At 40.8% G+C, this 19,503-nt stretch overlaps 1 protein-coding gene across 1 annotated transcript in view; it reads right to left on the bottom strand.

Moving 5' to 3' along the window:
* The window catches only part of LOC122804215 (beta-1,4 N-acetylgalactosaminyltransferase 2-like), a 432,284-nt gene that overhangs the window by 90,329 nt on the left and 322,452 nt on the right, over positions 1–19,503 (bottom strand). The window contains exon 8 of the mRNA XM_044073916.1: positions 8,792–8,979. Coding sequence (XP_043929851.1) covers positions 8,792–8,979 — 188 coding nt within the window. The remainder of the gene's footprint in view (positions 1–8,791; positions 8,980–19,503) is intronic.

The following is a 19,503-nucleotide window of genomic DNA, read 5'->3' as shown; positions in this document are numbered from 1 at the left end:
GAGCATGCCCTGCAGAACAGCAGTGGCAAACCCTGCTCTGGTTCTAGGAAACAAAGGCAAATAATAATGCTTTGTGTATGGACTGATTAAGAGTCAGGCTAGAAACCACCTTAGGCATAAAAGAGGGATTGGTTCTCAGAGAGATATGATCTGCATGGAAAATAAGAACAGGCTCCACAGCCATCAAAGCTTGCAGCTTTGAAACCCTCCCTGCTGAAGTTATAGCCAAAAGGAAGGAAGTCTTCCAAGAGAGAAACTTTAAATCTGCAGTGGCAGCTAGCTCAAAAAGAGGAAGAATGAGTTTCTCTAGAACAAAATTAAGATCCCAGGCTGGAGTAGGTGCCCTTCTGGGAGGTTTTAAGTTGCAAGCATGTCTGAGAAACATTTCATCAGGGGATGAGATAAAATGGGTTGCTCAAAAGAACAATGATCAGAAATGGCTGTAGCATGAATCTTCATAGAGGAAAAAGAAAGATCACCCTGAAGCAAATCAGCCAAGTATTCCAGGATCAGAGGAAGAGTAAGCTGAGAAGAAGATTCCCCTCTAGCCTGCATCCAATGAGAGAATCTTTCCCATTTGCCAGCTTAAGACTTTCTAGTGCTAGGCCTCCTGGCCTCCTGAAGTACGTTAACCACCTTCTGGGAAAGAGAAGAAGAAATGGATTGATTCATGCAAAGAGCCATGCTGCCAAATGGAGAGACTGAAGATAAGGATGTATAATGTTTCCCCCTTCCTGAACCAAAAGATCTGGTTTCAGAGGAAGACGCCAAGGAGGAAATTGGGAGAGACTGTGAAGCAGTGGATACCAATGCTGTCTGGGCCAGTCTGAAGCTATGAGAATAGTCCTTGGTCTTTCATCCCTCATATTCAATAATACTCTGGGAAGAAGATGAAGAGGAGGGAAGGCATGAACTGACAGTGTCCAAGGGAAGGGCAGAGAATCCACTCTCCAGGCCTTACTGTGATGCTGACTGATGCAAAAAAGTGGTAGAAGGTGGTTGTCTGGGGAGGAGAAAAGATCCACCTGAGGAGTGCCCCAACGTTAAATGATGCTGTAAAAGACTGCTCTGTTCAGTTGCCACTCATGAGGATTGAGGGTCTGTCTGCTCAACTGGTCTGCCAAAACATTGAGTCTCCCTGGAAGAAACTGAGCTAGGAGATGCAGGCCCAAGGGTGCTGCTATGGACCAGAGAATCATGCTCTGTCTGCACAGGAGGTAAGAATGAGTCCCTACCTGTTTGTTGATGTACCACATGACTGTGGTGTTGTCTGTTCTGACAAGCAGAGTTCCTGGAGATAGAAGATGACTTGAAAGCTAGCAAGGCCTGCTGAACTGCTATCAACTCCTTTAGGTTTATGTGCAGGTGCATCTGCTGGGTGTTCCAATGTCCCTGTATGCATCTGCCATCCAGGTGAGCTCCCCAGGTGTAGTCCAATGCATCCGTGGTAAGAGCTTGAATGGCAGCAGGTGGGCGAAAAGGTATGCCTTTGTTTTGTAGACAGGCTGTCGCCCACCAAAGAAACTCTGTCAGCAGACATGGAAGCAGAGGAATTATCATATCCAGGTCCTGTGTGTGTTGACACCAAAGGTTCTCTAGGTACCATTGCAATTTCTTCATATGCAGTCATGAGAATGCAAAAGGCCATGTATCCCAGAGCTTGCAGGGAGCTGGGACAGGCTTGCCAAATCCTTGAAGTAAACTGAAAGAGCTGTCTGCTTCTGCTGGGTGAGATATATTATTTGGGCAGCTGTGTTCAGACTCACTCCCAGGAATGTTATCTCCTTGGATGGCACCATATTTGATTTTTCCTCATTGCGAGTATAACCCAGGGAAGAGAGAGGAGTCTTTACAAATTCCAGATCTTTTTACAGCTGTTCTTGAGAATTTGCTTAAATTAGACAGGTGTCCAAATATGGATAAATCTGAATTTTTTTCTGCCTGCAAAAAGCAATGACTGGAGCTAGGCACTTTGTGAAAACTCTGGGAGCAGTAGATAAGCCAAAGGGCAGCACAGAGAGTTGATAATGTTGCTTGCCCACTCTGAAACCATGGTATTGCCTGCAACTTTCCCTGATAGGAATGTGCAGGTAAGCTTTTTTGAGATCCAAAGTTACCAGCCAGGAGTCCTTGTCTAACATTGGTAGCAACTGATGCAGAGTCAGCATTTTGAACTTTGGAATTACCAAGAAAGAGTTCAGAATGGATAGGTCTAGGATAGGACGCCGGGTTCCTTCTTTTTTTGGAACTAAGAAAAGTCTGGAATAGAAGCCCTGATCTACCTGCTGAGCAGGAATGGATTCTATTGCTCCCAGATGTAACAGAGACAACATTTGTTTTTCTACTTCTGCCCTTTGGCTTTGGAGGAGTGTCCAGGAATCCTCTGGGTACTGGAAAGGTGTGGAAAGAAAACCTGTGTCCTAGGGATACAGTTGTGAGTACCCATTTTTTGTCTATGATGGTGGCCCAGACATTTTCAAAAAAGGCCAACCTTCCCCCTAAAGGATTCTCTGGGCAAGCAGGAACAGGCAGAAGTTGGGCAGATTTATTGAGAATGTTTGGACTGAGATGCAGGCTTAGAACTTCCCGCCTTGGAAGTGGAAGCATGCCAACGCTTAGACCTTTGAGGGGTAGCCACCTGCCCCCCAGAAGATTTGTAACCTCTAGTCCTAGAATGGTTCAGTCTGCTGGTATCAGGAACCATCCAACTCTTAGAAGGGTAATTCCATGCTGAAGCGAGGAGGTTGACCTTGCAGAAAATACTTAATTGTTTGCATAGACTTGGCCTTATCCTCCATCTTTTTGAGCACTTCCTCTGCTTTACTGCCAAAAAGACTGTCCTTATGTAAAGGTACATCTGAAAGCTTAGACTTGACAGGCTCTGGAAGGGGCTGCTCCCTGAGCCAAGCATGCCTTCTGAGAACAGATCCAGTAGATATAGCCCTGCAGGAGGCTTCTAGAATGTTAAAACCACAATGTAATGAATGTTTATTAACAAGACTGGCAGAATTCAACAAATCCTGCATATCCTTGCTCTCTAAGTATACAGTATAATTGGTTACCCCTTTGTAGGATCCTTACAATATTTGGCTTGTGGCAGCAATCTACCCTGTGATTTGGAGAGAGAGGACACAGCTGGTGAATCTGTGTTACTCTTTCCCTGGTATGTATGTGTGTATACATGTGAAAAATCAGATATTCAAGTGTGTGTGCCAAATACTTGGAACTGGGACACAGTGCTCCAAGGTGGGTCTTATTTGGAATCTGGAGAGACAGAGAGTCCAGTTCCAGTGGACCGTGTTTCCTGTGTGCTCTTGGGCGAAACTGTGTTGGATGCAAATAGCTACATTTGAAATAGTGTGTAAATCCATTCCTATTTTAATGACTGCCTCTCATCAGTGTCAGTGGTGAGGACTGAGGCTCCTTGATTAGTGGCTCAGGGTAAAGAGGAGCCATCATGCATGCTATTGTGTCATTCGGGCAATCACCTTTGTTAGAATTGTCTGGGATTGAGGTTACCAGAGTAAATCCAGTTATTTTACAGCCACATTTTTAAAGAACAATGTGGAAAACACTGAGTCACTACAAGTGCTCAAAACTGGGACAATGCTTCACATGCTGACTGTGATGATAGTGAATACCTGTTATAGGTGCTTAACATGCTCACCATGATGTCAGTGCAGATCCCACATAGGATGCCTCCCAGTGGCACAATGATGTCAGTGCAGATCCCATATAAGATGCTTCACATGGGCACCATGATGTTAATGCAGATTCCATACAGGATGCTTCACATGCTCTCTGGGATATCAGTGCAGATCACTTAGGGAATCCCTTATGGTGCCAGTGTAGAATATTTATAGTATACATCGCCTGCTCACCATGATGCCAGGGAAGATCATTTATATAATGTTTCTCATGCTCACAACCACCTCAATACAGGTCACTTTTCAGATGTTTTGTATGCTCATGATGATGTCTATGCATATACTACCTTCGCTCCCTCCCTTCAAATATCCCTCCCCTCAAACGCTAGTAAAAAGCCTTAACTGCAGTGAATGCAGCTTTCCTGCTTTAATCCCATGACTCTGGTAGCCAATCTTACCCTCTATTATGAATTTTAATGCAAACACTGAAATCTCAGGCAAATGTAATGCCCTTCTCACAGAAGTTTTGATTGTTGTTCAGGTTTAATTATAATGATTACATTTCTTTTTATACATTTTCTGATAAAGCCTGCAATAAGTCCAGATGGATCAGTGCTCTAGCTTAGTCAAAGAATAAACTGGAGAAAAACATAATGATCCAGAAAAATTAAATGAAGAGCATTAACCCAAAATCCTAACAGCACCTTCACATTCTCTAGATCAAAAGTACCACTTAACAAAAACAAACATGACTGCACCTAGTAAGAGAATCCACAGAACATAAAAGTCAAGTACATATCAATACAGCAAGCACATCCTCAAATGGAAATCATCACTACAAAAATTAATTAATGAAGGTATTCCACAAAATCAAATACAAATTTTAGGACTGAGAAAACTCTAAAACATAGATTATTGCTGAATCTTAAATGATGAAAGATAGAAATATACATCAGATATAGCATGTAAGCATCTGACATCAGTTTACAAACAACCTGCTCAAAACAAAACTCACTAATGTAACCACATGGGAAATACAAAAAATATCAATACAACAATAAATTAATATCACCTGCATCAAATACAAAGAAAATAATTTAAGCATGACATATTATTACCACACACAAGGATGTAAGACACACACGTAATCCCCTAAAGCAAGTAGCACCCTTATTTACATTTATTCCCTCAATAAAGGCACCAGCAGTAACACAAACACAAAGATACACTCTGAAAAAGGTATCTTCAATTAGTTTGAGAAAAGTCCTGTAATTAAGTTTTCCTGAGGTTTATATAGTATTAACAAAAATCCATCTGTACAGATAAAGTTCAAGATGCCTACTACAAAACAACCATATTTGATCTCCAATCTTTCCTACCATACACAGCAAAGCATTGATCTTAATGGAACTAAATGAAGTTTCATGTCTCACTTAATTATGATGTTAAATATTGTAATTAAAACATATAAAACTTAGTACAGTCATATCTCAAAACATTGCAACTCACAAATTCCAAATAGCTACTAAAATGTAATTCTTAAAATGGGGCTTGCATGCTCTGCTGCATTTCTTGTAGAACGCCCCCCCCAAAATCTAAATATACTATGTTAGATGCTGCACAGACTTGGAGAAAAGGGAAAAGTTTAATAGGAAAGAAACTGACTTCTACCTATTTTCTGATAGTCTTACAACTGCAGAAACAGCATTACAGAGTATCTAAATAAAGTACAATCCAATGTAGAAAGACATCAGCAACATAAACAACTCAGTATTACACGTGCAACACATTTATGTGTCAGCAGTCTGTAATTCAGTCTGCTGTGCTCTTTTCTTCATAACATTTTGCAATGACCAGATTTCCTGATAAATATATATAACATAAAGTTATTTATGATGACAGCTGCCTTGCCCAGGCATACTAAGTGCTCACTTTCCCTCCTCTTCCTCTCTCACTCTGTAAGACTTAAAATTTAATAATCATTTGCTGACAGCCCTTATGCTTTCCATGCAAATTTTGAAATGCTATCCCCCACCCATTACAAATTTGTCAATCTACAATAGGAAATCCAAACGCCTTTTCATATGACATGTATCCTGTATATGCTTCTGCAGTTATGATACCACATACCTCACTATTCCATGATACCTTGATGGTGACTTACCTTTGACATATATCTGAAGCTGTTCCATAGATACCTGTATTAAAACACTGTACCTTTATTTACTTTCCAGTTTTATTTCTCCTGAATAGTTTTATTATCCCACTGTTAGCATCTTTACCTTCTTAATTCTCACCCATTATGCATTTTGCTGCATTTAGTAAACGGTTTCTTCTTTATAGCCAATAATTCCAATTGCAAAGTACTGCCCCATTAACTCCAGATTTCTCACCCCATTTTTCCTTCAGGCATCAAACCAACATTACTAAACACATTCTGCAATTATTTCTAGCATCCTGTCACTTTTCCATCTTCTAATATTTCTTTCCTTGTTTGACAGTTTACATTAAACTCTTTCAAATAGTCTGTCCTGTCCTTAAATAGCATCTATTTTGCCATCCATATTGTAAGAACTTATATATGGCTATGTTTGTAAATATATCACAAGTTACATTTCCTTATTCAAATTATTTTTTATAATGACCCATAGCTACACACTATACTAACCTAGCTTATTTAATGTACATGTCACTGTGATAATGTGAGGTAGTGCCAGGTATGCCAGAGAAAGTAGGACAGTGCATGTGTAACATATGCCAGCATAGCTAGCTGGAGTTTTTAAAAACATTTTATGTCATTTGAATATCAAACTGAGTTCTACAGATGGTTGTGTTAAAAATGTATTTGTAAAGTTTCTTGTGTTAAAAATGTATCAACAGTGGGACCTGCTGGACAGAAAAGAAATATACATGTATGCCAGACTGTATTGTAACTGATGAAATGTATATATGTTAACAGAGGATGCTGGAAAGGAAGGGGTCAAGCTCAGCCCAGGTAACCTTAAGAAAATAGCCAAAAATTAAATGCCTTGGTTTAGGCCGTAATGATTTTATCTTGCAGGCCTGAATGCAGCCAGATATGCAATGTCTGGGCTGGTTTCCTTCTCTTATCACCCTACGTGGTGAACTAATTGCTACCCTGGAGTACCAGAGAATGGCTACTTAGTCTCTGCAGGAAGGAAGAAATGGTTGGAATTGTTTTACAGTCTCCACATGCTGAAATAAGCCTTAGCAAAGTTCTAGGTGTGTATTGTGACACATTTGTGCTAGACCCTGTCTCAGCTTCTAGTCTGGTGGGTAGTGTGGGAACCACAGAATCTGGTGACCAGATGTGATATCATCCTGCAGCCAGCACTGAAATTGTATTTAGATACTAGTGAGAGATGTGATAGTGACACTCAGCACTCTGTTTTGGAAGTGACAAGACCACTTACCCACTTCATCTTGCCTTGCTGTAGTAAGTAATTTAACCAAGGAACAGCAATTCTTCAGTCAGTTAGGAAAATATAGTGAAATTAACTAAAAGTGTTGTTTTTCTGTAACTGTAAGTCTTTCCATCTGTGGAAATTTTTATATTTCCTGTGAATTTAATCTCTGGTGTTTATTGTAAATAGATACTCAGTATTCTCATGTTTTATTATTATTTATTATTAAATATATATAAACCTTTCATTTTGACTGTTTTTTCAGAAAATATTTTAACCCTTGAGATTTTGCATTCATTTGATGACATTGCAGCATCACACTCCTGAAATCTTGCAGACTGGTTACCACTACCATTTGTATAAGTATTAATTTTACTAAGAGTAAATGGGTACCCTTAAAGTAGCTTGCTGGTGGCAGTAAATTTACCTTATAGTCTGGGTGGAGGCAGCATAATAGGTAAATCTGTGCGAGCATTTCCCAGGTGTGTATGTGTGTGTGTGTGTGTGTGTGTGTGTGTGTGTGTGTGTGTGTGTGTGTGTGTGTGTGTGTGTGAAAATCAAATCTCAAAGAGTATGTGTGTCAGCTACTTGAAACAGAGACACAGAGCACTGATTTCTACACAGACAAAAGTGGTGTCTTATTTGGGGCCTGGAGAGGAGGTCCAGCCCTAGACTGTAGTATGCTCTCTGTGTGATCTTAGGGGAAATTGTGCTTGATGCAGTGAGCTGCATCTGAAAATACTGTGTGTATTTATTTTTATTCTAAGTGAACATTCCTCACTGGTGTCACTGGTGAGGAATGAGACTCATAGATTACTGGCCCAGAGGAGGGACATGACAGAACAAATATGCATAATTCAATGTTTGTCTTTTTGGCTTTTCCCAGTTAGGGGTCGCCACAGCAGAACTCCAGTCTGCTAATTATCGGCAGTAGATTTTTATGGTGCTGACTTGCCAGCCCGATACCCAACCTTCAGCGAAGGCATTCCCATTCACACATGTTTTTCGGAGGCCACTCGACCCCGGGGAGGACATGCAGACTCCACACAAATATGCATAATTCAATGATTTGCTTAATATGATGCCAAGCGCACAATAAATGCTGAGGTTTAGCTTCCTCCACTGCAAATAGGCCCTAATCCAAATCGGCACAGAACCAATACATAAAAATAAAAATTTAAATATTATTAAAAACTGTTTTTCACACAGGTTGATTTAATCATTCATCATTCTGTTCATCCATCCATACATCCATACCTAACCCCCTTTTTCCCATTTTGTTTGAACATGAAGTCAAGGAATATCCATAGTGACTATCATCTAGAGCCAATGCTCACACTGCTGAGTGGCTATCTCTGCCATGGTTGTTCTTTCATACCACACAAACATGCACTCACTTATGCAGCCAGTTTAGAATATCCAATCCACCTACTGCATGTCTTTGGAATGTGGGGAAGAAACTGGAGCACCAGATAAAATAGGCTTGAGCACTGGAGTACAAGCAGACTCCAAACAGAAGGCACCCCAGCCGAGAACTGAACCAGAAATCCCCTTGATGTGAGACAAAAATGCTAACTGTTCCACCACAGCTCCATCCACCCATTATTCACCATTATTCCTTATAAGTAACAAAGATATAATAAAATCATACCGTCATTTGCACCATGCATCACTTGTAAACACCAGCTTTTGCTTATATGATGTATAGAAGAAATGTACCTTTGCAAATGGCATGAAGTATTGTTCAAGATGTGGATCTTCGATTTTCTCAGGATTCTCATTGTCATCTGCTACTATGATTGTAATATTCGGATAAAATGTTCGGATGCTCTTGATTAAAGGTCTTAGTTTGTGATATCTAAGAAATGTCTTGATAGTTATGGTCACCAAAGAGTTGATATCCTTGCCTGAAAAATCAAACAGGAATGTATTTAAGTAAGCTTTTGTATGTATAATAATACTGTAATACAGGAATGCATTTCCATCATGTGCATTTTATTATATCACTTTTACTGTAAAATGAAAAATAAATCTATCTGTCCATTGTCAAATCCAGATATTCTTTGATTACAGTCTGAGAGTCTTGTTTATTCTATGATGGCAGTTAACATAGACTGTACTCAGTGAGTCATCTCTCTTTTCTGCAGTATAAATGCAATCAGTTGGGGTACTATGTTTTAAAATGTTTGCTTTACTCTATCGAATTTTTATATTACCGAAACTCAAAAGACGAGATGAGAAGTGCAAAATCACACACCGAACCTTCACGTTGCCGAAATTCAGAACAACAAAATATCAGCTGCTCCAAGTCAACACAAAAATCTGCATCCCCACACCCCCTGCAAATTATATATACCAACTCCGAGATCACACTACAGTGAGGAAAAGAGAAATGTCCCGATCCTCACTGTACCACGATCTCTACTCAGAAAGTCCGAGGGGTTTTGAGATGTGCAACTGGTGTTTAGTTGATTTGAATTTTGGCAATGTAAATGTTTGTTGTGTAATTTTGCTCTTCTTGTCTCGTTATTTTGATTTTCGGTAATATGAAAATTTGACAGAGTGAAGTAGACCCATTTTAATTTAACAGAAAGTTAACATTTTAAGGACTCATGTTATATGCTGGAATATTTCCTTGGCTACTATACTGGACCCTACCTCAGGTACATGTCAATAGTTTATGAAGTTCCTTTCGGTAGTTATTGCCTTCTGCAAACAACACATATGTATGATGATCCTTCATCATTTAAATGCATTTGCTATGCTCCATGACCATATTCTTTGACCTTTTCTAATTTTTTTTGCAGTATTGCCCTCATCTATATGTTTTATATACACATGCAGAGTCCAGCCAAGTTAAGTTGTGCTGAAGTTATGTTTGCACTATCATGAATACATTCACAACAGTAAGGCAAGCAGTTTGTCAACAGATTGGTCCTTTCTTTAGTCCCTCCCACTTTCTTGTAAAGATAATAGTGTCAATTTTCATTTATCAGTGACTCTCAGGAAAGGCAATGTTGAGCCAACAAAACTTCCTTGCTACATCATACTTCTGAATTAAATAACAGCACGTCTACCATTTTATGCATGATTACTAAAAGACACCAAAGGAAATCATTTTCTCACAGTTCAATAATCATTTCCACTAAAGCTGTAATAACTTCTCATTTATAAATGACAGCTTACAGTGTTTATCAAAGGCATTGTAATATGCCCACTGTATGAACAAAATAAACCTTTCTTGAAGTTAACTCAGTAATTTTACATCATTTTGAACTGTTTAGCATCAATTTCCAATATTTCTGTTTTGGTTTTTTTATTTTAAAAAGTCCGCAGTTTCCTGGGTAATTTGCCACCTAACTTGACTAATTCTAAAGTAATATGACATTGTTAATTATTCATGTAAGTTCAGCATTCTTTACATATTTTGAATGCAAATGAGCCTCTTTTATATGTATCTCTAGGAATCGCAGTAACACACAAATGCATAAAGCACCTTACCCACGTAATATTTTTTTTTTGGCTTGAACAGAAGCCGTAGGATAAGCATGTTTATCAAAACACCCGAGCATTTCCTTAGTTAGCTTGAATATCCTCCGCTGAATGTATTTGCATACAGACATATTGCCACTCTTCATGGACTACTGCTACGAAAGTCCAAAACCTGTAATTCTGAACATCAGCCATAGTTTTGCACTTAAATAATATGATACTAATCACTGAATGATTGTAAACATAGGTGGGACCATAGGTTAATCCTTTGGTAACATGAATACTGAATTCTTTAGAAGTACTACTGTACCACCTTTGAAAAGTAAGGAATATTTTCTACCACAGAACTCTGTAGGGCAGCAAAAACAATGCCTTCCAAAGCTCAAATATAGGCTAGTATTCAGAGATGTTCGCTCATTAGTATTAATTGCACTACACTGTGGGCTCCAGTATTGCTTTGGAGCTGCAAAGATATGCAACAGCTATGTGGAGAAAAAGCTCATAACCAACTTGTTTGTCTTTGAATTGTGTAATTCTCTGAAATGAACAACGTTACGAACATACCACCCATGCATTCCAAAGTGGAAATGTATGAAAAACAGGTGATTAAAGAAATATATAGACTTAAGAATAACAACAAAATAAGGAATAGAAATTTACATTGCAATCTTACAACGCCTGTGCGTTGGAATTTGGTCCCTATGTACATCAGATTAAGAGAACAATGGAGACTAACTGGAAATTATTATTGGTGGATGATGACCTGGTAGAGTTAATAGGTAACAAACCACATTTTGTGTACAAGATGGGAAGTAACCTTAAGAGACTGTTAGAATATAAAGGGATGAATAAGGAGATCAACACAATTAATAATTACAACAAATCAACTAAAGGATGTGGAAATTGTAAATAGTGTTGTGTAATAATGGAAGACAAAGAAATTGTGTTGGACAATATAAATAGCTCCAAAATAAGATTCAAATATGGCAATTGTAATACTAATTTTGTAATCTATATGGCAAAGTGCAGTGTATGTTCTGGATACTATATAGGGAAGACAGAAAGATCTTTTAAAAGGCGAATATATGATCACCTATATAGTATCAAGAAGAAAGATAGCAATAATGCACTATATAGACACATAGAAAAGTATGGAGAAATACATAATTTTAGATTTTCCATATTAGAACATATTAAATATAATCCAAAAGGAGGTAATAGGAAAGAAATTTTGGGGTTCAGAGAAGTGTGGTGGCAATTGTATAAAGATGCATCAAATCCACCAGGTATGAATGATCATATAGCCATTAAACCTATATTAACTAATAGATTGTAAAGGTATGCATATGGGGTGGAGTATCAGGGCCATGTTGGATGTAACAAAATTATTAGTATAAAATTAGTAGCAAGGAATACCGAATGTTAAGAGTACATGTTTAGAAAAGTAATAATGACTATAAGAGTTTATTTAAAGGAGGTCTGTTATGAGTGATTGTCGGTACACATTTCATAATTATATACAGTCATATTATATACAGTTAGAACGTGTATAAGTAGTTTTTATGTGTATAATTACGTAATTTTATAAAATATATACACTCTTTTTTTAAAGATTTTGTTAACACTTTTTTAACACCATTTATATACATAAAAAATGCTCTTGGATAATAATTTAGAATACAGAGCATAACAATATAAAATCTGAGTGTGCGCAAGCACAGAGAATATGTATATGATTTTATAGTGTGTATTATATAGTATAATATGTTACATTTGTGAACAGACATTACATTTTATTTATTAAGTATAGCACACATTTAGTATATAGTGCATATTAGAGTTTTTAACATTTTAAAGCATTATAATGCTTATTTTACGGATAAAATGGGAGTGGTATTACTTTAAGGGCAGCTCATTATTTTTGAATTTTTTGGAGCCTAAAAACTTATTTAAACGTTTGTGCACAATGGTAACATTGTTCTGAAGAAGCCCACATGTAGTGGGTGAAAGCGCTAAACCATTTTCCGTGTGTTTTAACTGAACAAGTGGATTTTTGTTCATTTGTTAATAAAAGGAAAATATTTCAGGTGTTTGCACAGCGATTCCTCTGTGTTTATAATGTTGGGCCGGATTCACGAAGGCTTGCACGGAGTCTAAGAGTAGAGTAAGACTCCATGCAGCCAACATGTCCACAGAGCGATCCAGGAAGAGCCGGTAGGGGCGTATAACAGAGCTCCTTAAAATAGTGCTACATGGACAGGGCTTGGATATGCAAATTACCTTAATTGCAGGTGAAAGCTATGCAAATGAGGTAAATTTGTGATCCAGGAAACCCGAACCTGTCCGAGTAGGAGTAGTGTTATTTGCAGAAATTTACTCAGTTGATAACTGAGTACAGTTATGCAAATAGCAAAATGGAGCCGTGACAGCTGCAAAAAAAGCATGCATTTACAGGAGGAAGCATGCCAATGGCCAAAAATATGGCCATTGGCAATGGAAAGTGATGCAAAATAGAAATAAAATAACTTTTTTTTTTCATCCTGATCTCCGGGGTTTAACCGTAGAGCAGCGCCCCGCAAACGTGCTGCACCCTAAAAACAAGAAAATTAATAATTAAGATCCACAAATGTGGATTTTATAGCTAAAATGAATTTACAATGCAAGTGAATGGCAGGCTGAAGACAACATGGCCACCGAGTAGAGGTTGCTAAGGGGGGAAGCTCAGTCTAAGAGATGTAACCAAGCATTAGTAAGCAATCCTATGTAAATGAGAGTTAGGATAGTGAATCACAAGTTTACATAGGAAATTAGCACAGTCAGTGGAGTGTAGGAGTAGGATAAGGGGAGTAACAGAGTAGAAGATTGGTGACATCACGACGTGGGTATGTATGAAAGGAGTGAAGCTCATTGGAGCAAAGTGTCATGTGTCAGCCGACAATTACATATTATTGAAAGAGGTGTGTCAACAGGTAGGCCAGGTAAAGTCAAGAAATGGAAGGTGTATGCCATGGATAACACCAAAGTTTCTTGCTGAGCATGTATGCGCGTGTGTGCACGCCAGTAAACCCGAGTAAGACAGTGTGTGCTCGTGTAAGCATGTGTGCGCACATGTAAGCTTGAGTAAGCATATGTAAGGCTGTGTAAACAGTTGTAAGCATGTTTGCACTGGTGTGCACGCGTTTTAACAAGAATAAGCAGGTTTTAGTCCATGTAAGCATGTGTTCGCGCGTGTTAGCTGGTGTGCATATGTTTGCGCTTGTGTGCGCAGCTCTCCCCCTGAGGAAACAGAAAGGAAAAAGGAAGCACACCAAATAGTAGGGAAGTTACCAGGGAGTACTAGCAGAGCTAGCAGGTGAAAACAATCAGAATCAGGCAATTACCCAGGCAGAACACTAGTCCAGCCCAGCACTTAAAACACTGCAAACAACAGTCCATTATGTTTCTCTCAAGAGACACTGCAACACTGCAGTAAGCTAATAGCAGTGAAAACTGAAAAAGCTGTACTGAGGCAAAAAATGTTAGGGGCTGCCTTTGCTGTTATAAGGTGACATATGCAACATGCTGAGGGTGGTGATGATGCAAATGCTGCTGGACAACCCACAGTGAGGAGACGTAAAAGAGTGTACAGGCACAGGGTAACCTACCAGGGGCTACATGAGCTGGAGATAGTGGAGCAATATAGAGTGGACAGAGACCTCTTGCAGCAAATTGTTGAGCTGTGCAGGCCACGCCTCACACACAGAACCAACAGAGGGGAACCCATCCCTGTGGAAACTAAGGTATGTGTTGGCCTAAGAATATTAGCAACAGCTTCCTTCCAGAGACCAACTGGTGATTTGATGGGAATATCACAGGCATCAGCATCCAGGATACTGCACCAGTTCCTGGATGCCATGTCAGCACATGTCAGTGATCATATATACTTCTTCAATTCTCATGAGGTATTGGCCAGCAATATGCATTTCTTCCAGCAAATAGTGAAATACCCTGAGGTAGTGGGTGCAATAGTCTGCACGCACATACGCATCAAAGCACCAGCCGGTGAGCAGGGTAGGGTCAACGTCAACCACAAGGGCTTCCCCTCCATCAACTGCCAGGTCCTGTGTGATGCCCAGGGCATAATACTGAATGTGTGTGCTGGCTGCCCTGGAAGCTACCATGATTCCCCTATCTGGCATCTGATGCAGCTGTACCAGACATTTGCCAATGGGGACATCCCACATGGACACCTAGTGGGGGATGCTGTCTATGCACTGGAGCCGTGGCAGATGACACCCATCAGAAATGCACACACACCTGAACAGGAACGCCATAATGAGGCACATGCACAAACACGAAATGTAATCGAGCGTGTGTTTGGGCTGCTCAAGTCACAGTTTTGGTGCCTGGACACATCTGGTGGAGCCTTGCAGTACTCACCAACTACATGTACCCAAATTGTCATGGTATGTGCTATGCTACATAATATGATCCTGCAAAAACAGCTGCAGCAGGACTAGCATAGGCCTGGGCCAAACAGCCCCCCGCCATTGCCAGGGCCATCACAGGCAGAGTGTGACTCGGAGGAGGAACAACCTGAGCCTGCCCCAGTAGGCAGAAGGAGGCGTGCCCAGTATTCTTTGGCATTGGCAAAGAGGCAACGCATAGCACATACACTGGCTCAGTAGGAACTCTGGAAATGATACCTCTCTCTGACCTTCACATATAGTAAAAGGGATGCCTACGTTGACACTACCTGCTGTCAAACATGTATAGGGAATGTAGTATGTGTATCCAACATAGACAGCCCTGCATCAACAGCTGAGGCATGATTGCCATGTGTTAAGCAATATAAAGCAGTGCTAAACAGCATTTACCACCATGTAGTATATGTAAACCAAATCGCACACACCAACTAGTACAAATGTGGTCAATGTTGAGTAATATTGGCCAAAGTCCAGCAATGATGGTTAATATTGAGCAATGTTGGACAAGCTGAGTCTAAGTAGGGCAGAGCTGAACAAAAGCCAACATGCTCATAGTTTCTATACTGGCCCTTAAGCAGTCTGGTCTGCTCAGTATGAAAATATAAGCAATGATGGTCCTCGAACCCAGGATAATGTGCACTATAGTCATAGTACTGAACCACTAAACCATGACAGTATTGCAGTGGTTAACCTGTATGAAGAAATGTTGATAAGTCTATGCAAAGTATTCCATGGAAGCCCTGCAGGCACAGCATAATCCCTGTCGAGTTATGACACAAACGTGAGTCCTGCAGTAAGAATAGAATCTGACTTTCAACACACACAGTAGAAATGTTAATATTGGACATGTACACATACATCAACAAATGTAGTGGACCTCAGACAGCAACATACTGAAAGGTCACACTTGGCATGCTCACACACTTGAATACATGAGACAAATGTCAGGCAACAGAACACTGACAGTTTGAACTTGGCATTCTCACACACTTAGGCCATGTTGGAGTACAGCAGTGGGCCTCACATATCAGGCAGTTGCATGTGTTAACCCAGGTACCTCTCACTATCCAGCAATCTGCCCTGTGCACACACTTATATGACAACAGACACGTATATAATATAGTGGACCCCTGTCATAATCAAATATGTTCTGCAGATACCTAAGCGGTTCATAGAAAGAGGGAAAGCAAAGATAATAAAAACCTGCAAACAGTATCAGCAATAAACATTGTGCATCATGAACATTTTCATAGGTTCAGAGGTTGATACTAGGCTATCTGCCCTGGGGCATGTTCAAGCATAGCCAGAGTATGTTTGGCTGCTGCAACCCAGTCAAATCAGAACACTGTGCCCATGAATAGTAGGTCACACAAGATAGCCCATTTACGTTTAGTGTATTGTGTCTCTGTCTAGTAGGGACCCAGAAGATATCCCATGGGTACACATATGATCACCAATCCAATTGTCAAGATGTCACCTGTAGGTGGTCAGTGGATGGCTCTGCTTATGCAAAACTGGGACTACACTCTGCAGTGAGTGGAGCCTTATGGATAATAATCTGTCCCCCCAGCATGTCCTATCAACATCTGTGCTGAGGTATATGTCCCTGGAGTGTGTAGCTCCAAGGGAGTTGGATATCCTGAGGTGGAGCATGTTTATTAGTTCTGGGTCAGATATTGCCTTAAACTACAGGAACACAACACATCTGTGTAGGTGGTAAGTGACTGAGTAGAGCTGGAGTTACTGTATCTGAACTGTGCAGGGCATCCGTGTGAGTCCCTACATCTGCTTGATGATTAACATTTGTGGCCATTACAGTTGCTGCAGGTGTCGGGTAAGGTACAACCCAAATGTGGCATAGTAACCAAGCATGGTTTTGATGAGTATAGGGGCATAATGACCACACGTGATCAACATGTGAAACCATGTGGGATATGGTGGGCTATGTAGAAGTACTGTCTAACCACTTTGGCAATGTGATTGTCAAAGGCGAGAGTACAAACAGGTCGTGTCCCCAAACCCGTAACAACTACTACTGTATATAATGGATTACTACCTATGTGGTAATGTGTGGGCATGTTGTCATTCTCAAAGGGGATGACTATGCAACTAATGGCATGTGGCTGTAGGCCATGGCTCAGGCACCAGTCATCCTATCTCTGTGAGACCCTGCATGAGTATGCATGTGCCAGCTGGAGAGTTGATTATGGCACCCAGTTTGCAGTCATCTGCGAACATGGGCAGCCATATCCCTCCTGTGATAGCCTGTACATCACACAAATATATACTGAACAAGAGAGGTCCCAGGACTGAGCCATGTGGGATGCCATGTGTAACTGGTGTATAGTCAGACATGGCACCTGCAACACTGAGCATGTGGGTGCTATCCCTGATCCAGGTAGCAATCCATTGTGTGAGATATGTGTCGATATTGATGCCGGTGAGCCTATGCATAATGGCCATGTGGGGTATTGTGTTGAAGGGTTGTGCAAGGTCCAGGCAGGCTGTGTGAACAATCGTCCCGACACTGATGGACCTGGTAACTGTTTAAAGAATACAAACAGGTCCAACAGGCAAGATCTGCCCACAACAATGCTGTAATGTGTAGGACCCAGCATCTGTAGGTTTCCCATGTCTATGTGCATGAGTCCCATTACAATACACTCCATAGCTTTGCAGAACAGGCTAGTTAGCCATATAGGCCGATATTGTCTGTGGTCTGTTATGGCAGTATTCAGTGGAGTGGGACCACTAATGTTGTACGCCATTCCGTGGGTACAAATCCTGCAGTAACCCTGATATCGAACAGTGATGTAATGTGAGGGTTACGTCTGTCACGAAGGCCGTGTACGACACAGGCCAGGACACCATCTGGTCCCATTGATGCTGTGTTGTCTGCTGTGGGGAGGGCAGCACTCACCTGTTTACTCATGATGTCTAGGAGGTTACACTCTGTTGGTATGGACAGTACCACCTTAGGGGGGATGGGGGGACACATCTGCACTGAACCTGTTTGCCAGGATGATGGCAATGTCAGTGGGTTCAGGGTATGTTTAGTCAGTATGCAGTAACACACAGCATATCAGTGAGTGTCCAGCCAGGTACCTGAATTAACAGAAGAAGGCCTTGTGAGTGTCTGACATGTCTGGTGCAATTGTCCATTAGAAGCATGCCTGACATAAATACCTGAGTGACTGTAGCAGTCTGCTAGTACAGATCACAGATGCCTTCCCTGTCTGGGATTGTGCTCTATCATGTAGTAGCTTCCTCCTTTTGTTGTATAGCGTATTAATGGCCGCAGTCCACCAGACAGGTCCCCTGCCATTGGAGGAGTGAGTCCAGGTGTTATTTTGGATAGCACAATCCATGCAGTCCACTAGGTGTCCATAGACTGTGTATGTAAAGGATTCAGCAGTCTGAGCCATACTTACCACTGACCCAGGGTCTTTGAAGGATACCACCGTGGTATGGAGAAGTGTGACATTTGCTTTTGGGAAGTTCACCATGATTACCCAGGATGGGTGTGGGGATGGGATATGGATGTCCAGTGAGATAAAGTATGTTCTGTCCTTAACAATGAGGGGTATATCACAGGTGTGGAACATAGAGTCCCCATGTTGGTGATGATCATGCCCAATATGTTGTCCCCTCTTGTGGGTGTGGTGACCGTTTGTGTCATAGCATATGAATTTACAAATTGTAGCAACTGTTGGGCGAGGGTGTTGGGACCTGAGTACTATCCCCAGTCAATGTGTGTGTATTTGACGTCACCCAATATAATGGTGTTTGGGGAGACCATCATATTGTCCAGTGTTCCCCAGAAAGACGAGTGTGGTTGCTGAGTTTGTGAGTGTGGTCTGTAGCAGGCAACAAACCAAAAGGCAGATTTGCTCAATGTTAGATGCATATGTATGGTCAGTGATGCTTTGTACAGTGCTACCAACCCAGAGGTATGGGTATCTGTGATGTATATGGATACTCCCCCTATTTGTGTTGGCCATTCCGAGTTATGTGGTCAGAAAGCATGGTACGAAATATAACCTGGTAGTGCTGGTGTACATGTGGGAGCCTGAACCATGTGTCTGTTAGTGCACAGATATTGCTATTCTCCATACTGAAGAGATTCCTGAGTGTGGTCAATGTGATGGTAATACATCTGGTGTTGAGCAGCATTACCCTCAGTGTCATGTACTCTGTAATGTCTATGGAGGTGGGTCTGTCTTTTGAGCCCCGCTTAAATAAGGCAGTATGGTGGCAGCAAGTGCCTTAGCCATTATTCAAACGTCCAAGAGTGACAGGTGCAAGCTGCCCATAGGGAAGCTATGTGGCATTTCGAGCATGTCACCCGAGGCTGACAGACACTGTATCCCCTTTGAATAACACCAATATGTTAGCCAACTGTTAAACGTGATCAGTTTGTTGGTATACTGAGACGTCATACTTGGTGAATGTAAGATGCTAGACAAGATCAGG

The sequence above is a fragment of the Protopterus annectens genome, chromosome 6.part0 (assembly GCF_019279795.1).
Source record: "Protopterus annectens isolate FY-2018-M chromosome 6.part0, PAN1.0, whole genome shotgun sequence".
In the NCBI taxonomy this organism is placed as follows: domain Eukaryota; kingdom Metazoa; phylum Chordata; order Ceratodontiformes; family Protopteridae; genus Protopterus; species Protopterus annectens.
Note: the sequence above shows the minus strand (reverse complement) of the source record. Positions and strands in the feature narration are given on the sequence as shown.